This window comes from Tetrao urogallus (genome assembly GCF_951394365.1).
Source record: "Tetrao urogallus genome assembly, chromosome: 5".
In the NCBI taxonomy this organism is placed as follows: Eukaryota; Metazoa; Chordata; class Aves; order Galliformes; family Phasianidae; genus Tetrao; species Tetrao urogallus.
Genome location: NC_136818.1, coordinates 24975581 through 24989719, shown reverse-complemented (window position 1 = coordinate 24989719; position 14139 = coordinate 24975581). Strand labels below are relative to the sequence as shown.

The following is a 14139-nucleotide window of genomic DNA, read 5'->3' as shown; positions in this document are numbered from 1 at the left end:
AAAAAAAAAAAAAAAAGTGCTCCTGTGCCCTGCTTGCTATTTTGAGATATATTAAAAAGGGTTGCAGTGGTTTTGCTGGAGAGAAGAAAATAACACTCTTGGCTTCCCTCGCTTTGCTGCAGGACTCCATGATGCGTCAGAAACCAAATGGGAATTCAGCACTGGAGGAGACTGGATGCTGAGGATGGTGATTTTTTACCTAAACATCAACATAAAAACTGGGAGAGAAAAAAAAAAAAAAGTGTGGTGTAGGACTCGGTCCTGTTGCTTTCAGAGGAAAGCCTCAAAAGCTGTTTTTTCTCCCCAGCTAGCAGAAAGATAAGAGCCTGTGTTAGTATTTGAGGGCAGAGTTCCTCATTCTGGACCAGAAAATAATTACTGATGGTCTCCAGGGGCTGACTGGTCACTTGGTGCTTAGCTCTCCTCGTTTACAGTTCATCAGCAGCATGAAAAGCAGTGTGCAGCCAGAATGTATTAAGTGCTTTCCTAGCATTGCTTCTCTGCGCAGCTGACGGCAGGCTCTGCTCCTAAACCACTGAGAAGCAGCTCTGAATGGGAACTGCCTGCATTTGTGGCCAGCGTGGCAATTCAGAAGCTCTGGGAGAAGCCTTCACCTGATGGCTGGAGGTGACAGCACTCAGAAGAGTGCCTGCATAGACAGATGCTCAGAGTTGTGCTCTGTTAAACCGGTTGTCAACAGGCCATAAGGGAATCTAAGGAAATATCACACAAGGATGCTAACCTGCGGACTGATGGCAGCAGGTCCCTGCTTTGCTCACAGTCATGCTGCTAACTCTGGCTCAGTTCCATCCTCACCTTGCCACTACAGACTCAAGGCATGGATTGCACAAGTGATCTGCCCAGAGCCTTGTGGAAAGCAGGAGGAGAAGCAGCACTCCAGCCCAGAGCCCTGCCATCCACTCTGATCTTCTTTCTGCACTGAGGCAGAGCCATAAACTCAGCACCATCAGCTGAAAAGCTCACTGGAGATGACAACTAAGCAATTCCCTCATTTTCGAGTCTCTGACACATAAACAAAATCAGAGAGAAAAGTAATAAAATCCTGAAATGGCCTCCAATAAAAGGTAATAAAATTCCAGGAAAACAGTTATGTACCCAAACAGTTTGAAATAAATAATATACAGTATCTTAAGAGAGAGCTCAGCTGTTACTGTCACCCCTTTTATGATGGTGCTGTGTCTTAAATCAAAGCCCTCAGTGACACAAAATACTAAACTGAGGAAAGACAAGGATGCCAAATCAAGGGCAGCGGACAGATCTGAGTCAGCACCTTTTGTGTGCTAGCAATACTACTGTCCACTGGAGTAATATATTAGCAGCCCATTATGCATACTGATACGGCTGCTATAATTAAATAGAGAAAACTTGCACTAAGCACCATCGTTTTGATTTAAAGCACAAAATGCTGCAGAACTCCAGGCAAGCAGAGCCTATCCCTGAGGTAACTGTGCTAGCAAACTCCTCCTCTTCCCTGCCAGCACTGCCTGCTCCAGCACTGTGTTACAGCCTTCCTGGACAGCCAAAGGCATGGAGACCCAAAGCAGGGGGCACACAGACACTGTTTGTGCATTCTGGGACAAGAGGAGATGGAAGATCTCTGGTTCCTCACCTGGAGGGGACTGGAGACCTGTGCTGACTGCAGTAGTTGCTGCCTTTTCTTAACTGGTATTACAACTTGTGAAACAGCTTCTGATTTCAGTAACTATAGCTCTTATAAAGCACTAGGAAACCCCTCTGGAGTCTGCTGACAGCCACTGGCTGAGGGCTAAGTAATGCCTCCCATCTGCCATCGAGGACAGCTACAAAGCACTTGTAGGCGGTGAGAAATAAGAGGTTATTTGAAACGAATCTGAGAATCCAGGTAAGCTGTAGCAGAGACAACACTATTTCTTTTCATCTCCTTCTATGCAAGGCCTTAGTTCCTAGAAGTTCTCCTGGCACTTTCCCCACCCTTTCCTTTCTCTTACAAAGAATAAAGAGCCAGAGACCTGCTGAAGCACCAGAAGATCTGAAGACAAAGCTCCCACGTGATCAGCCTGGTCTGAGACAATTAATGGCCCACAAACTACAGCTAAGGAGCCACCAGCTCAGGGGATAATTCAATACTGCATCAAAAAGATGGAAATGCTTTTGAGTAGCAGCAGGCCAGGCAAGGGTATTCCACGTGGAAGAAAAATGTAACTTGGATTGTCTGCAGAATCATAGAATGGTTTGGGTTTGGAAGAAACCTCAAAGCTCATCAAACCCCAAACCCTGCCGCGGGCAGGGCTGCCAGCCACTGGATCAAGCTGCCCAGAGCCCCATCCAATAACCTCGGGCACCTCTTGCTGAGCAAAACAGAGTCCAGTTCCATAGTCGCTTTTCAAGTCAATGCAAACTGAGGAGCCGGCAGTGCCGCCCATAGCAGTGTGTGCCCCGTCCCTCAGGTGCCCCATGCCGTGGATGGGCCCTGGGCAGCCCGAATTGCTGGGGGGCAGCCAACCCACGGCAGGAACCAGCTGGGGGAGCTTTGGGGTCCCTGCGGGCTGGGAATGCTCCACAAGTGACCCAAGCACGTGGCAGAAACAAACCGGCTCAGCCTCCCGGCCCTTCCCCCTTTTCCTCCCATCCCCTCCCCCCCGTAGGCGCCAGGCCTCTCCCTCGGCCCAGTCGCAAGGCCCCGCGCCTCACCTGCTTGTAGCGAGCGTACAGGTACAGCAGCTGCTCCTTGCTGGCGCTGGGCAGCAGGGCGGGCAGGCGTTCGGCCGCCTGCTCGAACAAGGAGGACAGCTGCCGATCGGACGGATCCGGCCCCGCCGAGCCCGAGCTCCCCTCGCCGCCGCTCCCGGCCGCCAGCGGGGGCGACGCCATGGCGCCGGTCCGCGCGCACAGCCGTCCCCCTGCGCGCCTCGGTACGGCTTCGCGCCGCCCGGCGGGAAACGCGCGCTGCGCCCGAGAGTTCCGGGGTACGCGCGGTCCTACTCTCATCTGGTAGGGAATGGCCGCTGGGAGGCAGTGGCGGGCCGGCTGTGGGCCCAGGCTGCGCAACCTCCTAGGGGTTGCTCCCTCCCGTCCTATCGCTGTTACCTGGGAGCAGAGGCTGACCCATCTCAGCACAGCCTCCTTTTAGGAGCTGTAGAGCAGAGAGGTCTCCCCTGAGCTCCTCCACACTGCCCCATGCTATCCCCTCAGCCGCTCCCCATCACACCGTGCCCCACACCCCGCACGCCTCCGTGCCCTTCTTCAAACACACTCCAGAACCTCGGTATCTGGTAGTTGATATCAGTGTTCTCGTACTGTGCAACCCAAATGGGGATCTGAAGGAGAGTGAGCACATCCCTCATTTAGTCGGGTTTTTTTTTCAAGATATCAACAGAAGATCAAGAGAGCTCACAGCAAGAGCCAGCAGGCCTGGAGCTAGCCCCAAGCCCCTCTGCTGTGTGCTGACCCCAGCCACGAGGGGGATGGATAAGAGCTCAGCAGCTGCTGCTCAGGGTTTTCCCTATGAAAGGCTTTTTTCTTGCACTTTTCCTCTGAAGGTTCCTCCCCAGCAATCCCCCAGCATAATTTATATATATATTTTAAAGAAAAACGTGCTATTTATAAATGATTCTATACACTCCCAAGAAAGCAAGTGCCAGACTGTGCTGGCAGGAAGCCTACTGCAGACTTCTCGCTGCTCCAGTTAAGGAAGCAGATAATGCCCATTCTCGTGCCTTCTCCCAGCACCCAGCTGCAATAACAGCGAGGTGTTCCAAGCACACTGCTGGGCGCTATGTCAGGAGACTCTGTGGGGCAAATGGTTTGAGTGCACGGACCTAATGCTTGCAGTCCTGCAGCCCTTTTGTCCTGCACGTTGCAGTTGGGGTGGACTGACACGTCATGGGCTGGGCTGGGCTCACCGAATGTAATGTGCTAAGGACACGGCTGGGGTCAGGAAACGCACCGGGAGGGAGGAACGAGACACCAGGACGTGAGGTTTTCAGTAAAATGCAGGTTATTAGAGAAGCAAGGCAGGTCATTTCTGGGCTCCTAACGACCTCATTGCTCTGCCGAGCCCAGCAGCGATAACGCAGCACCGTGCGGCGATGCTCACCACGCCCGAAGAGCTGCGGGACACACGCAGCCGCCCCCCATTGGGGCCACGCCCCTATCTTTAAGCCACGCCCGCCCGAGACCACGCCCCGTCTTTAGGCCACGCCCCCGTTCCCGAGGCCACGCCCCCCGGCGGCGGTGGGCGGTGGCGAATGTTGCCGTGGCGACGCGGCGCTGCCGGCGGCCGGTTGGCTGGCGGGCGGCTGACGGCGGGAGGCGGCGGCGGGCCGGGGAAGATGGCGGCGGCCGAAGAGGCGGCGGCGGCGGCGGCTGCGGGGCGGCGCTGAGGAGGCCCCGAGGCGGGCCGAGGATCGGCGGGGCCGGGCGGGCGGGGGCCCATGTGCGGCGGCGGAGGCCCCCCCCCGCCCCGCAGTACCGGCGGCGGCCCGTTAGCAGGCAGGCGCCGCTAGGAGCGGCTCGGCGGCAGGATGAAGTTCGCCGAGCACCTCGCGGCGCACATCACCCCCGAATGGCGGAAGCAGTACATCCAGTACGAGGTGAGCCCGGCGACCTTCCCGGGGCTGGCGGCGGAGCCGTGCCCGGCGGGGCGGAGCGCAGCGCAGCGCTGTCCCCCAGCTGCGGGCTGAGCCGCCGAGCCCGGGCTCCGCTCGGCGCTCAGAGGCCGGCTTCCCTCCCCGGGCCGCGGCTCTTGCGGTGCGCGCAGCTCGCATTGATCTCCTGACGTCTGAACCGCGGTACCGTTACTGTGTCCGTCTCGCTTTCTCCGCCTGGCTACTGAATAAAGGCGGGTTGGAGTACAAACTGTCTCGGAGTCCTTTCTGAGCGGTACAAAATAAGCCCTCCCAGCCCTGCTTTTCGCTCCTAAGTTGTCAAACTCTTTGTTGCTCTGCCCTGTTGCCCGCGCGTATCGCAGCACTCGTTATTCGGGACCCGGCGGTGGTGTGGGTGCAGACAGAGGCGTGCAGCCCTCCTTTGTGCCGGCGAACACCGCCTCGTTGCTCAGCCGAGGGGAAGGCACAGCACCGCTTTCAGTACTCGCATGCGGTTTTTCTTGCACCGTGCGTGGCTGCGGTCGTGTCGTTGCCGTGTCTTTTCATTTTGACAGCTCAGATCTTCTTAATGAAGGCGGGAATGCTGCACCTAACCCACACACTCGCGTGGGTCTTGTGGGCGAGCTGGGAAAAGATGAACCCCGTTTCCAGGGATTACCACGACCAAGGCTGGGAGATGGGACAGGCACTGCCTCCAGCTCGTTCTGTGTCACAGAGCTCCCGTGCAGCCCTCATTTCCCATCCCGATGCGTGTGGTTATTTCCTTGGCACAGCACCTGCTGACCCCGGGTTGCAATGTGGCTGAGCCCAGGGAAGCTGAGCCCCCGCCGGTGAGCAGCCCTGCCCTGCTGTAGTGGCAGCAGGATGAGGGTGTGATCTGGTGACGTCAGGGAGAAGAATGAGACGTTGTGTTTTGAGGACCTAAAAACGACGTTTTGCTGTCGGGTGGTCTTTCGTCATTTACAGCCTACAAAGTTATTGTCAGTAACGTGGCCTTCCCCTCCAGCAGTTACCTGTGCTGTGATCGTTGAGGGCGGGTGCGTGGCCTGGGGAAGAGCTTAGGCAGGGAAAAGCCTGTTGGCTTTCATTAAATGGGGAAAAAGCTAAGCTATAGCTTAGATTATCTTTCAGCAAGAGCGCAGCAGTGGCCATTGCTGTCCGTGTGCTTATTAAGAGCAAGCAATGGGCATGTGAAAAGGCAGACCGATGATGTATGCTGCTCTGTTTCATTCAGCTTTTGGCAAAGATGTTGGCCGTGTCTGAGTGAATGCAAGCACTGAGTTTTACAAACCCCTGATTGCCTCAGTCTGCCTCTAGAATGGGAAATCAGAAGGAAAAGATTGCACAAATGGTAGAACGGCTTGAGTTGGAAGGAATGGAACGGCACAAAGCATGATGTTCCATGCTATGTTCTAACTGCTGGCAGGTCTGGGAGCCCAGCTTGCCATCACTCCTTGTGCTGTGAACTGCCCCTTTGCTTCCCATGGAGCAAAAATAAAATAGGAGAGCAAACAAAATCCTGTCTTTCCGTGTCAGCCAACAGCATTCTCTTTTTCAAGCAGACAAAACTGGACAAATTAAAGTGACTCACAGATGAATCTCAGAGGATGCTTTTTCCTACAAACATGCCTTTGTGGCTGCAGTGAAGTTGTTGGCGTGTTTGTCCACTAATTGCAGTGTGGATTTGCTGTTGTGTGCATCTCTGAAGCTCCTGCAGAAGGAGGGGAGAGTGGCTCAGCCTGCTCTCATGTGCCAGTGTGATGGAGGCCTGGTTTTACACTTGGCAGATGGCAATTCTCTGCTGGTTTCTCTGTCCTGAATTTGTTTATCCGAGAGCAGAAAGCTCTTTATTGAACTCTTAAATTGGCACGCTGTCTTTTTTCTTTCATGTTTTCCCATCTATTTGACTTCCCTCCTCTCCAAAGGGGACCTTGGGCGCTGTCTGCTTCAGTCTTTGGACAGGGGCAGCATGTTGAGAAGTTCTAAAGCCTGTTTTCCCCCATGAAAAACGTGCAGGTAGGTGCGGGTGATTGGCAGGATGAAAAAGAGGAAGGCGTTCTGCATTAGTGGCTTTTTTTTTTTTGACCACTTGATGCACGGCACAGGATCACGTGCTGCCAGCCGGTGAGTCATGGGAGGAAGGGGACAGAGCAGCCATGGTCAGTCAGAATGTAGGAATGGGTTGTGTCACTGGGATGGGGATCATGCAGCAGTGGCTTAGCTGGGAAAACAATTCTGCAAGTGACCTTTGTTGAGACCTCTGGAACGAGAGCTTTGGGAGATGCCTGAGCTGCCTGTTTGCTGGCCGCCTGTGACACCTTGCGATAAACAGACGTGTCCTTTAGACCTTCTGTTTGCTTAGCAGCGCATTACAACAGCGCTGAGCTGCTCCTTGCTGAGCTTGTGGTTTTCCCTGTGAGGGCATCAGGGTGGTGGTTGTTCAGGCTGTGCTGACCCAGGGCAGGAAGGGGCAGAGCGTGGAGTGTGGGACTGTGGGATCTGGGGCTGTGGGATGTGTTGGGTGATGGGCAGCAGGCCTCGAGGACCCCAGTGACTCGTGTGCATTGGATTTCTGTAGGTTCACAAGGCAGCAGATGAGCTGTAATTCTCACAGCAGGTGTGTGTGCAAAGTCTGCTCGTGTTCGTGCCCCTTTACTTCTAGTTCCCAAACTGGTTCAGGTTACTCCGTCAGTCTCCAAACCCATCTCAGGTTGTTTCTGCTGTGTTACCCTTGAGATCCCTCCTTGGGAGAAGGCAATCACTCGTGTTTCCTAATCTGGTCCGTCACCCTGTCTTCAGCTTTTGGAATACGTGTGTGTTCCTGTACTACTGTGTAACAGTGATAGATCCCCGAGGCTTCTTTATCTCTGTTTGCCTTGACAAGCTCCTTTCTATGTCACGCCACAGGTTTTCTAACAAACCTCGAGCATCCTACCGACCTGGAAACCTTTTTCTGAAAGAATATGTTTTAAAATACGGTTGGAATAACAATAGCAGATTAGTAATATAACAAGCTTTAGATGAAGGGGTCAATAAATGAGAACATGTGTTTCTTTTGCTAGCAGAAATATGTGTAATAGCATTACCAACACGTCCCGTAGCTTTGTGTGTCAGTCTGGAGGGATAAAAGGACTTTAATTGCTTTTGTTTTCAAACAAGCATATCAAAACGTAATTTTTATTTGGTTCTGAGTGCATTCTTTGTTCTGCCCCTCCAGGCTTTGAAAGAGATGCTGTATGCAGCCGTGGACCAGGCCCCTTCTATAGAAGGTAAGCACGTGGTCACTGAGAATTGTGTTTTTCTTGGCATTGGATGCTGGATGTGCAGTAGTGTTATTTTTCTGTCCTCAGTCCTCCTAAATTGGTCAAGTCAATACACTGATGGGCGAACGCTCGGCCTCCCGCAGCCTGCGTGCTATTTGGGATTGTTGGAACTCTTTGTCCTCTGTCATCAGCACAGTAAATGGCTTTGTATAGCTTGGGACTTCAGCAGCTGGATTCCTCTCGCTTATAAGGACATTCACTGGTGGAAGTACTACTTCATCACTGGAGAATAGCCTCTTGTTTTCCCATGGCAGCCCTGGGAGATAGCTGTGCTGGAGAGTCACCGGTTGGTGAGCAGGGATGTGAGGGTCTCATCCTTTTGTCCTGGGTGCTCCCTGAGTGCTGTGCCACCTCTTGGATGCTGATATGAGTATATTTTCTTGTTTTCATATGTTTATTGCCACTGCATTCTCTAGGTAGGTTGTTTTAGCACAGCATTTGCTTTTAAGCTTGCTGCATTTTGAGTAGTCTTATGTGTTGTGTGCAAAAGTTCTCAATAGAACCCTATATCTTTCTCCCTCCTTTAGTTTGAGGAACTGAATATTTTTGCCTTGATCTTTCTTTGGTCCCTTTCTGTGGATTTCAAACTCTGTGCTTCTAGCAGTTTGATTGCAGAGCAGTGTTAGTGTCACTGATCTCTCTGAGTGCAGCTCTTAGATTCTTCCTTGTGTGTGTGCAGAGCAGAACTGCTGCTTCTAGTGCAGTCTGTTGGCTGGTGTCAGTAATGCCAGCCATCCTTAATGCTAGTTCATTAACAGCTCACACCCTCTTCTCCAAACTGTGGGTCCTAGAAGTGCATTTCTATAGGTGAGTGGCCACGCTCCTGGCATCACCTAAAATTGATGGGCTGCTTTTGGGGAATGGAATCAAGCTTGGAAGCAAGATGCTGGCAAAAGAGGCAAGTCCTGCTTTTTAAAGATGCAAAAATTGCTTTAAAACCCCCACAGGCCTGGAGGATCCTTCTCCCAGACAACAGTTTTCTCTCCCGAGAAGCAGTTTTCTGTCTTAGAGGAACCACAGCGTTTTGTATAGGCTGCACAGATGATCTTTATTAACTTGTCTTTAGAGATAATTGGCCGGTTTTGTTGAGAAAATGTGTTTCCTTTGTCTTACCACCAGTGTGTGACTTAAGGTTTGTCTTAAAATGGATGGGGCTGCAGATCCTTTGCGTTTTAGTTCCTCAGTATTGTTTTGGGAAGGTGTAAGGAAGGCACCATGAGAAGCTGGACGGAAAACTCCTGAGTGGTATTCTGCATTTTGGCTTCTTTTTTTTTCCTATGCTCATTGTGATATAGTGATGTTCTGTATGTGCTGTAATGTTTACGTGTAAACATACTTAGGACAGGAAGGGAAAGTGAAGAATAAAATGTTATAATATAATATTAATGTTGTTCTTTTGAATATTAAAAGAACGTAAGCTTCTGTTTCTGCCTCCTTTGATGCTCATCAAAAAGGGAAGTAATGACTTAATGTTGTGCTAGCTACAAAAAGCATCTTCTTGTTATTTGGAGAGCAAATCTCTCTGTCTGTGTTGCAGAGAACAAAGCGATGCAAACTTTTTGGAACTGCTCAGATTTGTCACTGTTTTGCCCAAACTGCCTCTAAGAAGAGAGCAGCTGTGCTAATTCCTGCACTGTTTGTTAGTTCAGCGCTATGTGAGCGTGTGCTGGTTTCTTTTTTAATTGAAGTTTGTTTCCAGTGTGTTATTTCACTCCTGTTTTGTTTTTGTTTTTTTTTAGTTTCCTCTGCTGTGAATCTGTTTTGCTCATTCCCATCTCTCTGAAATGCCTGTGTGGCTTTGAGCTTAGCACAGGAACACCAGGAGGGTGCTGTAAGCCCCATCTTCCCAGGGTGAGGCTGGTGTAAGTCTCATTTTAGGCTGGTTTAACTAAAAGCCATTTGATGTAGGTGATGCCAGGCGCTGTAGCCGTGTTCAGCTGGGCTTTGATTTGCCTTACATGTAGACTGGAGCTAATCTTCAGCTAGTAGTAGGGCTGTGAAATAAAGGGAGGTCTGTCTCCGTTGGCTGTCTCTGGGCTCGTGTTAAGGAATCTCCTGCTTATGGTTGGCACGTGGGTAAACAAAGCTGGCTTCAAAATGACTCATAAGCTGTGCAAATGGTGCTGCTGCTGCTATTTTAGGGAGAAAAGTTTGCTGAGAGGATAATCTTGCATGTAAGTTGTGGGGTCACCTACCAGCACGTTTACCTGCTCTACTGGTGATCATAGAATCCTTAGGGCTGGAAGGGTCCTCCGAGGGCCATCCAGTGCAACTCCCCTGCAGTGAGCACTGCACTGACCAGATGTGCTGGCATCTCCCTGAGCTCCTCAGGGTTCACCTCTTTGCAGCCATAGCGGAGATGGAAGTCTGGCTGTGAATTATTCATCCTGATTATGCGCTCCAATGGACAGGGTCTACTCTGAATATTATTGCCTAGAATATTTGTCTTTCAGATATTGAAATTTAACCTCCCTTTAAGACTTGTGTAAACAGATCTTGTTGTTGTCACATTAAATGGCTCAAAAGCGTTCTGCAGTATCCTCCTATTCTGATGACTTATTCCACTTAACCCCCATCTGCATTCCAGTGGTAGGCTGGAACAAGGATTAGACCGAGTGGGGAGTAGGAATGCTTCAAGATTGAACTCAAAACCAAAATTAATAGGTGACTTTCATTACAGCTTGATTGACAGGGGAAAAGCTTAGCAGCAGTGCTGGTGCTTGTGCTGTGCAAATGCACCTCTTTGCTTGCTCCAGATGAGAACAGAGGTGTGAGATTGGAACGTTTTCAGCATGCCCTGCTTGGTGATACAAATTTACTTCAAAGCAGGCTGGCAGTGCCAGAGCACTCAGGCTGTGGTGCAGGAGCACATGCAGATCTGCCTTGGCTGAACTGGTGCGCTCAGGTTCTTGCCCCCAGGTACTTGTTTCCACAGCTGGGAAACAATGAAACTAATGAAAGGGCTGTGCACAGCTTGGGAGGCAGCAGGAAGGCTGGGTTGGGCACTGCACACCAGCTCCAAGGAAAGGGCTGCACCTGCAGGCAGGTTTCTTTTGCAAGCTGCTTATCAGGCTGGCTGCACAAGGGCTGTAGATCCCTCCTTAATGGCGTGGGGTGACAGCAACATCAGAAATGCTTTTTTTCCCTGCCTTCCTGCTCTTGCTTTCTGATAATATAAAAAGGCCAGTGTGTCAATTTAACTGGTAGGTAGTAGGTTTCATGTTGGTGGTTAAAACGTGAGGGCTGGGAAATAGAAAAGGAGTTCACAAAGCTGGAAGATGGACAGCCAGCCAGCCGTGCTCTCAGTGCAGCAGAACATCAAACAGTGCTTTGGGTGTAGCCTAGAAACACCACACGTGTGTGTATAGGAGGTCAGAATTTATTGTTGGGCTTTGGAAAAGGCTGCAGCAGGAGGAGTAACAGCAAGATTTACAGTGTGTGTAGGAGGCAGCCTCGGGGTTTGTAGCCACTGCATTCAGAATAGGCGATTAGGCTTTGGGATGAGGCTGTGGCTATTTGGTGAATAATGCCATGTGAATTAAACTCGATGAGTTTCTGCCTCTTTAAAAATGCATGCTGTGAGCAGGCTCTCCCTGGAAGGAAATCTCATTCTTCTGCATCACAATCACTTGTAAGATGCTTCAGAACGATGGTCAGGGCCTGCCGGGAGCTTCAGCATCTCTGTGATGTCACGTAGGAGAGCGGGGGGCTGCCAGCACAGCTCCTCTGCTTTGTTACCTGGGCTGAAGAATGCCTGGAGGTCCGTAGCTGTAAGGCAGCAGTGAGCCAGAGCTGTGTAAATTCAGCCAAAAGCTGCAGAGAACACTGAGAATGCACCAATCTGCTGGCATGCATGGTGGGTGCTGTGTGCGGGAGCGTGAGGAGCAGCACAGCCCATCCTGCAGCTCCAGCCCCGGGCTGTGCGCTGCCCTTGCTGCAGAGGAGAGAGCCTTGTTTATCTCCTAGGAGATGGAAAAGCAATTTCTACTTCCTGATGAGAAGCTGACAGGCTATTTGACTTAACAAGAGAGGCAGCCGGTGTGACTGGGAAGAGGAAAATTGCATGCCATAACATAGCGATAGAAATGCAATTTATTTTGCATGTGCTATATAGCTTCAGGCATGCATTTTGGAGGGGTGAGAATTCTACACGCGCTGAAATGCCAGTTCTAAATAGCAACAAGAGGTGAATTTGGTTTCCAGACTGTGTCTGTAATCTTGGTCTTATTGCTCCCGCTGTTGATTAGCGTGCTTCTATAAACACTGCCAATGTGATTAGCGTGCCTTTATAAACATTCCCAAGGTGTGTGTGGGGTGAGGGAACCTGGAGCTCTCTGGCAAGCCGAGTGAATGAGCTGTGACCTCAGGACCTGCCTTTTCCCATGGCTGCAGGCGTGCCCTGATGTGTGGCCAGGATGGCTGTCCTGGTGCCACCGCTGCCCATCTGTGTCCCCATGCAGAGCCCAGGTGTGCTTCTGAATGGCTGCTTTCTGTGAGCACAGCTGTAAGCAGTGACTCACCGGCAAGGCAGCTGAGTGGGGTAATAATGAGCAGGATTGGCTGGTACACCTATAAAGCAAATTCTGTAAGTAGCTGAAAGGGATGGGGCTAGTACTGCTGTGTTTTGGTGTGACTTTGTCTTCCATCATCAGTGGTAGCAGTGAAAAGGCAAGGAAGTTACCAATCTGAGAGCCCCATATGGCATTCTGCCTTTCTTGGAGCCTTTCTGCATGCCGGATGTTCCTTGAACTCCGTGGCAATCCAAGACAAAGCTTTTATTTCCCCCCACCCAGTCACAGGGTAATGCATTTCTCTGTTAGCAGCTGGGTCAGGGCTTGGTTCTGCACTGACCTTGATGAGCACAGGTGCAGGAAAATGTTTCTTGGAGGCTATGTGTCCTTTTAAAGCCTTTAAGAGGCTGTAATTAATGGAGTTGCCTAGAGACAAGAAGACTTCCCGGGGAGGAGAAAGGAGACCTTCCCAGGGAGGATAAAGAAGGAGCATCTTTTGGCTGAGCTGGGTTAGTGGTCGGTGCTCACAAATGATAGCCCTCTTTATAGAGGCTTCATCTCTGGCTTTCAGATGCTGCATGCTCTTAACGTGCAACATTCACTTATAGCATAGCTCTGTAAGATTTGTTCATTAAAACTTCATGTTTCAGAGGTTAGGTTGCTAAAATATGGATCCAGAACACAATCTCCTTGTCAAGCAGTCAGAGGAAGAAAGCAAAGCAGGATACCAAGCTTGAAGCATTTGCCACACCTGATCAGATGCATCTGTTGTAATAATCATGGTTGCAGGACAACTGCTCTTTCTGGTGAGCGCAAAAATACACCATATCAGGTGTGAGTTTGAGCAATGCATTAGCAGCAGGGAGCTTGCCACAGCTTTCATACCCTTCTCTTCAGCAGATGTCACCTTGGTGAAGCCCCAGAAGGCGTGAAGCAGCAGGAGGGATGGAGAGGGGTCCCGCGTCCCTCTGCCTGTGTGTAGCTGTCTGCATCTGAGCCATTCTGTAAGCAGACCTTGCCAGGATGCTTTGGGGTCTGCTTTGTGGCCACGTGTGGCCCTGTTTTTCCCCAGCCTGCTGCCTTTGGCCCTGGAGCTCCTGACCACTGAAGGTGGAAGTTCTGTTTGCTGCTGTCGGCATTCAGTAAGGGTTGAGCTGGAGTCCCAAAGGCTCCAGAGACACCGAGTATCTCCAGTTTTAGAAATCCGGCTGCAGCTCAGTCAGAATTGATCTGTACTGATTTCCCTTTCAGTTCCTCCTGCTTGCAGCCAGCTCCTGCGGGTTGAGTTCCGCCTTTGTTCCCAGCTGATGGAGCTGGTTGGTGCACGCTCATGCTAATGGAGCCCGCTCGCCTTCCGGCTGGGGAGGAATTCAGCACTGGGAGGTGTGTGTGTGATCTGGGCTTGGACTTGCCTAAGCACAAATTCGAGTAATGAATTAGTCATCAGCCATGGATTTCATGGCCCTGGGGACACGGATCCTGAGGCTGGTGCAGCCCAGCTGTCAGTCAGGAGCTGCTGATGCAGGAACTTCTCGCGGCCTGAGAAGGTTCCCCCAGCCCTGCTAATATGGGGAAGGGAGGTTGCCAAAGCCTCAAGCTGGTATTTCAGCAGCAGCGTGCCTGCTTTAGAGCGTGTCCTTCAAGGCTTCGGCCTCTTCGCATAACTCAAATAAAAGTATGCTTTAACTGGGTATTTAG

At 51.1% G+C, this 14139-nt stretch overlaps 2 protein-coding genes across 2 annotated transcripts in view; one reads left to right on the top strand and one right to left on the bottom strand.

The window, feature by feature from the left end:
* Window positions 1-2871, bottom strand: part of ACBD6 (acyl-CoA binding domain containing 6) — a gene marked incomplete at both ends in the record, with an annotated part of 68657 nt that extends 65786 nt beyond the window's left edge. The window contains one exon of the mRNA XM_079535234.1: window positions 2692-2871. Coding sequence (XP_079391360.1) covers window positions 2692-2871 — 180 coding nt within the window. The remainder of the gene's footprint in view (window positions 1-2691) is intronic.
* A 1652-nt stretch (window positions 2872-4523) lies between these two features.
* Window positions 4524-14139, top strand: part of XPR1 (xenotropic and polytropic retrovirus receptor 1) — a gene marked incomplete at both ends in the record, with an annotated part of 75903 nt that continues 66287 nt past the window's right edge. Inside the window, 2 exons of the mRNA XM_079536362.1 lie at window positions 4524-4592; window positions 7825-7876. Of these exons, the coding sequence (XP_079392488.1) occupies window positions 4524-4592; window positions 7825-7876 (121 nt within the window). The remainder of the gene's footprint in view (window positions 4593-7824; window positions 7877-14139) is intronic.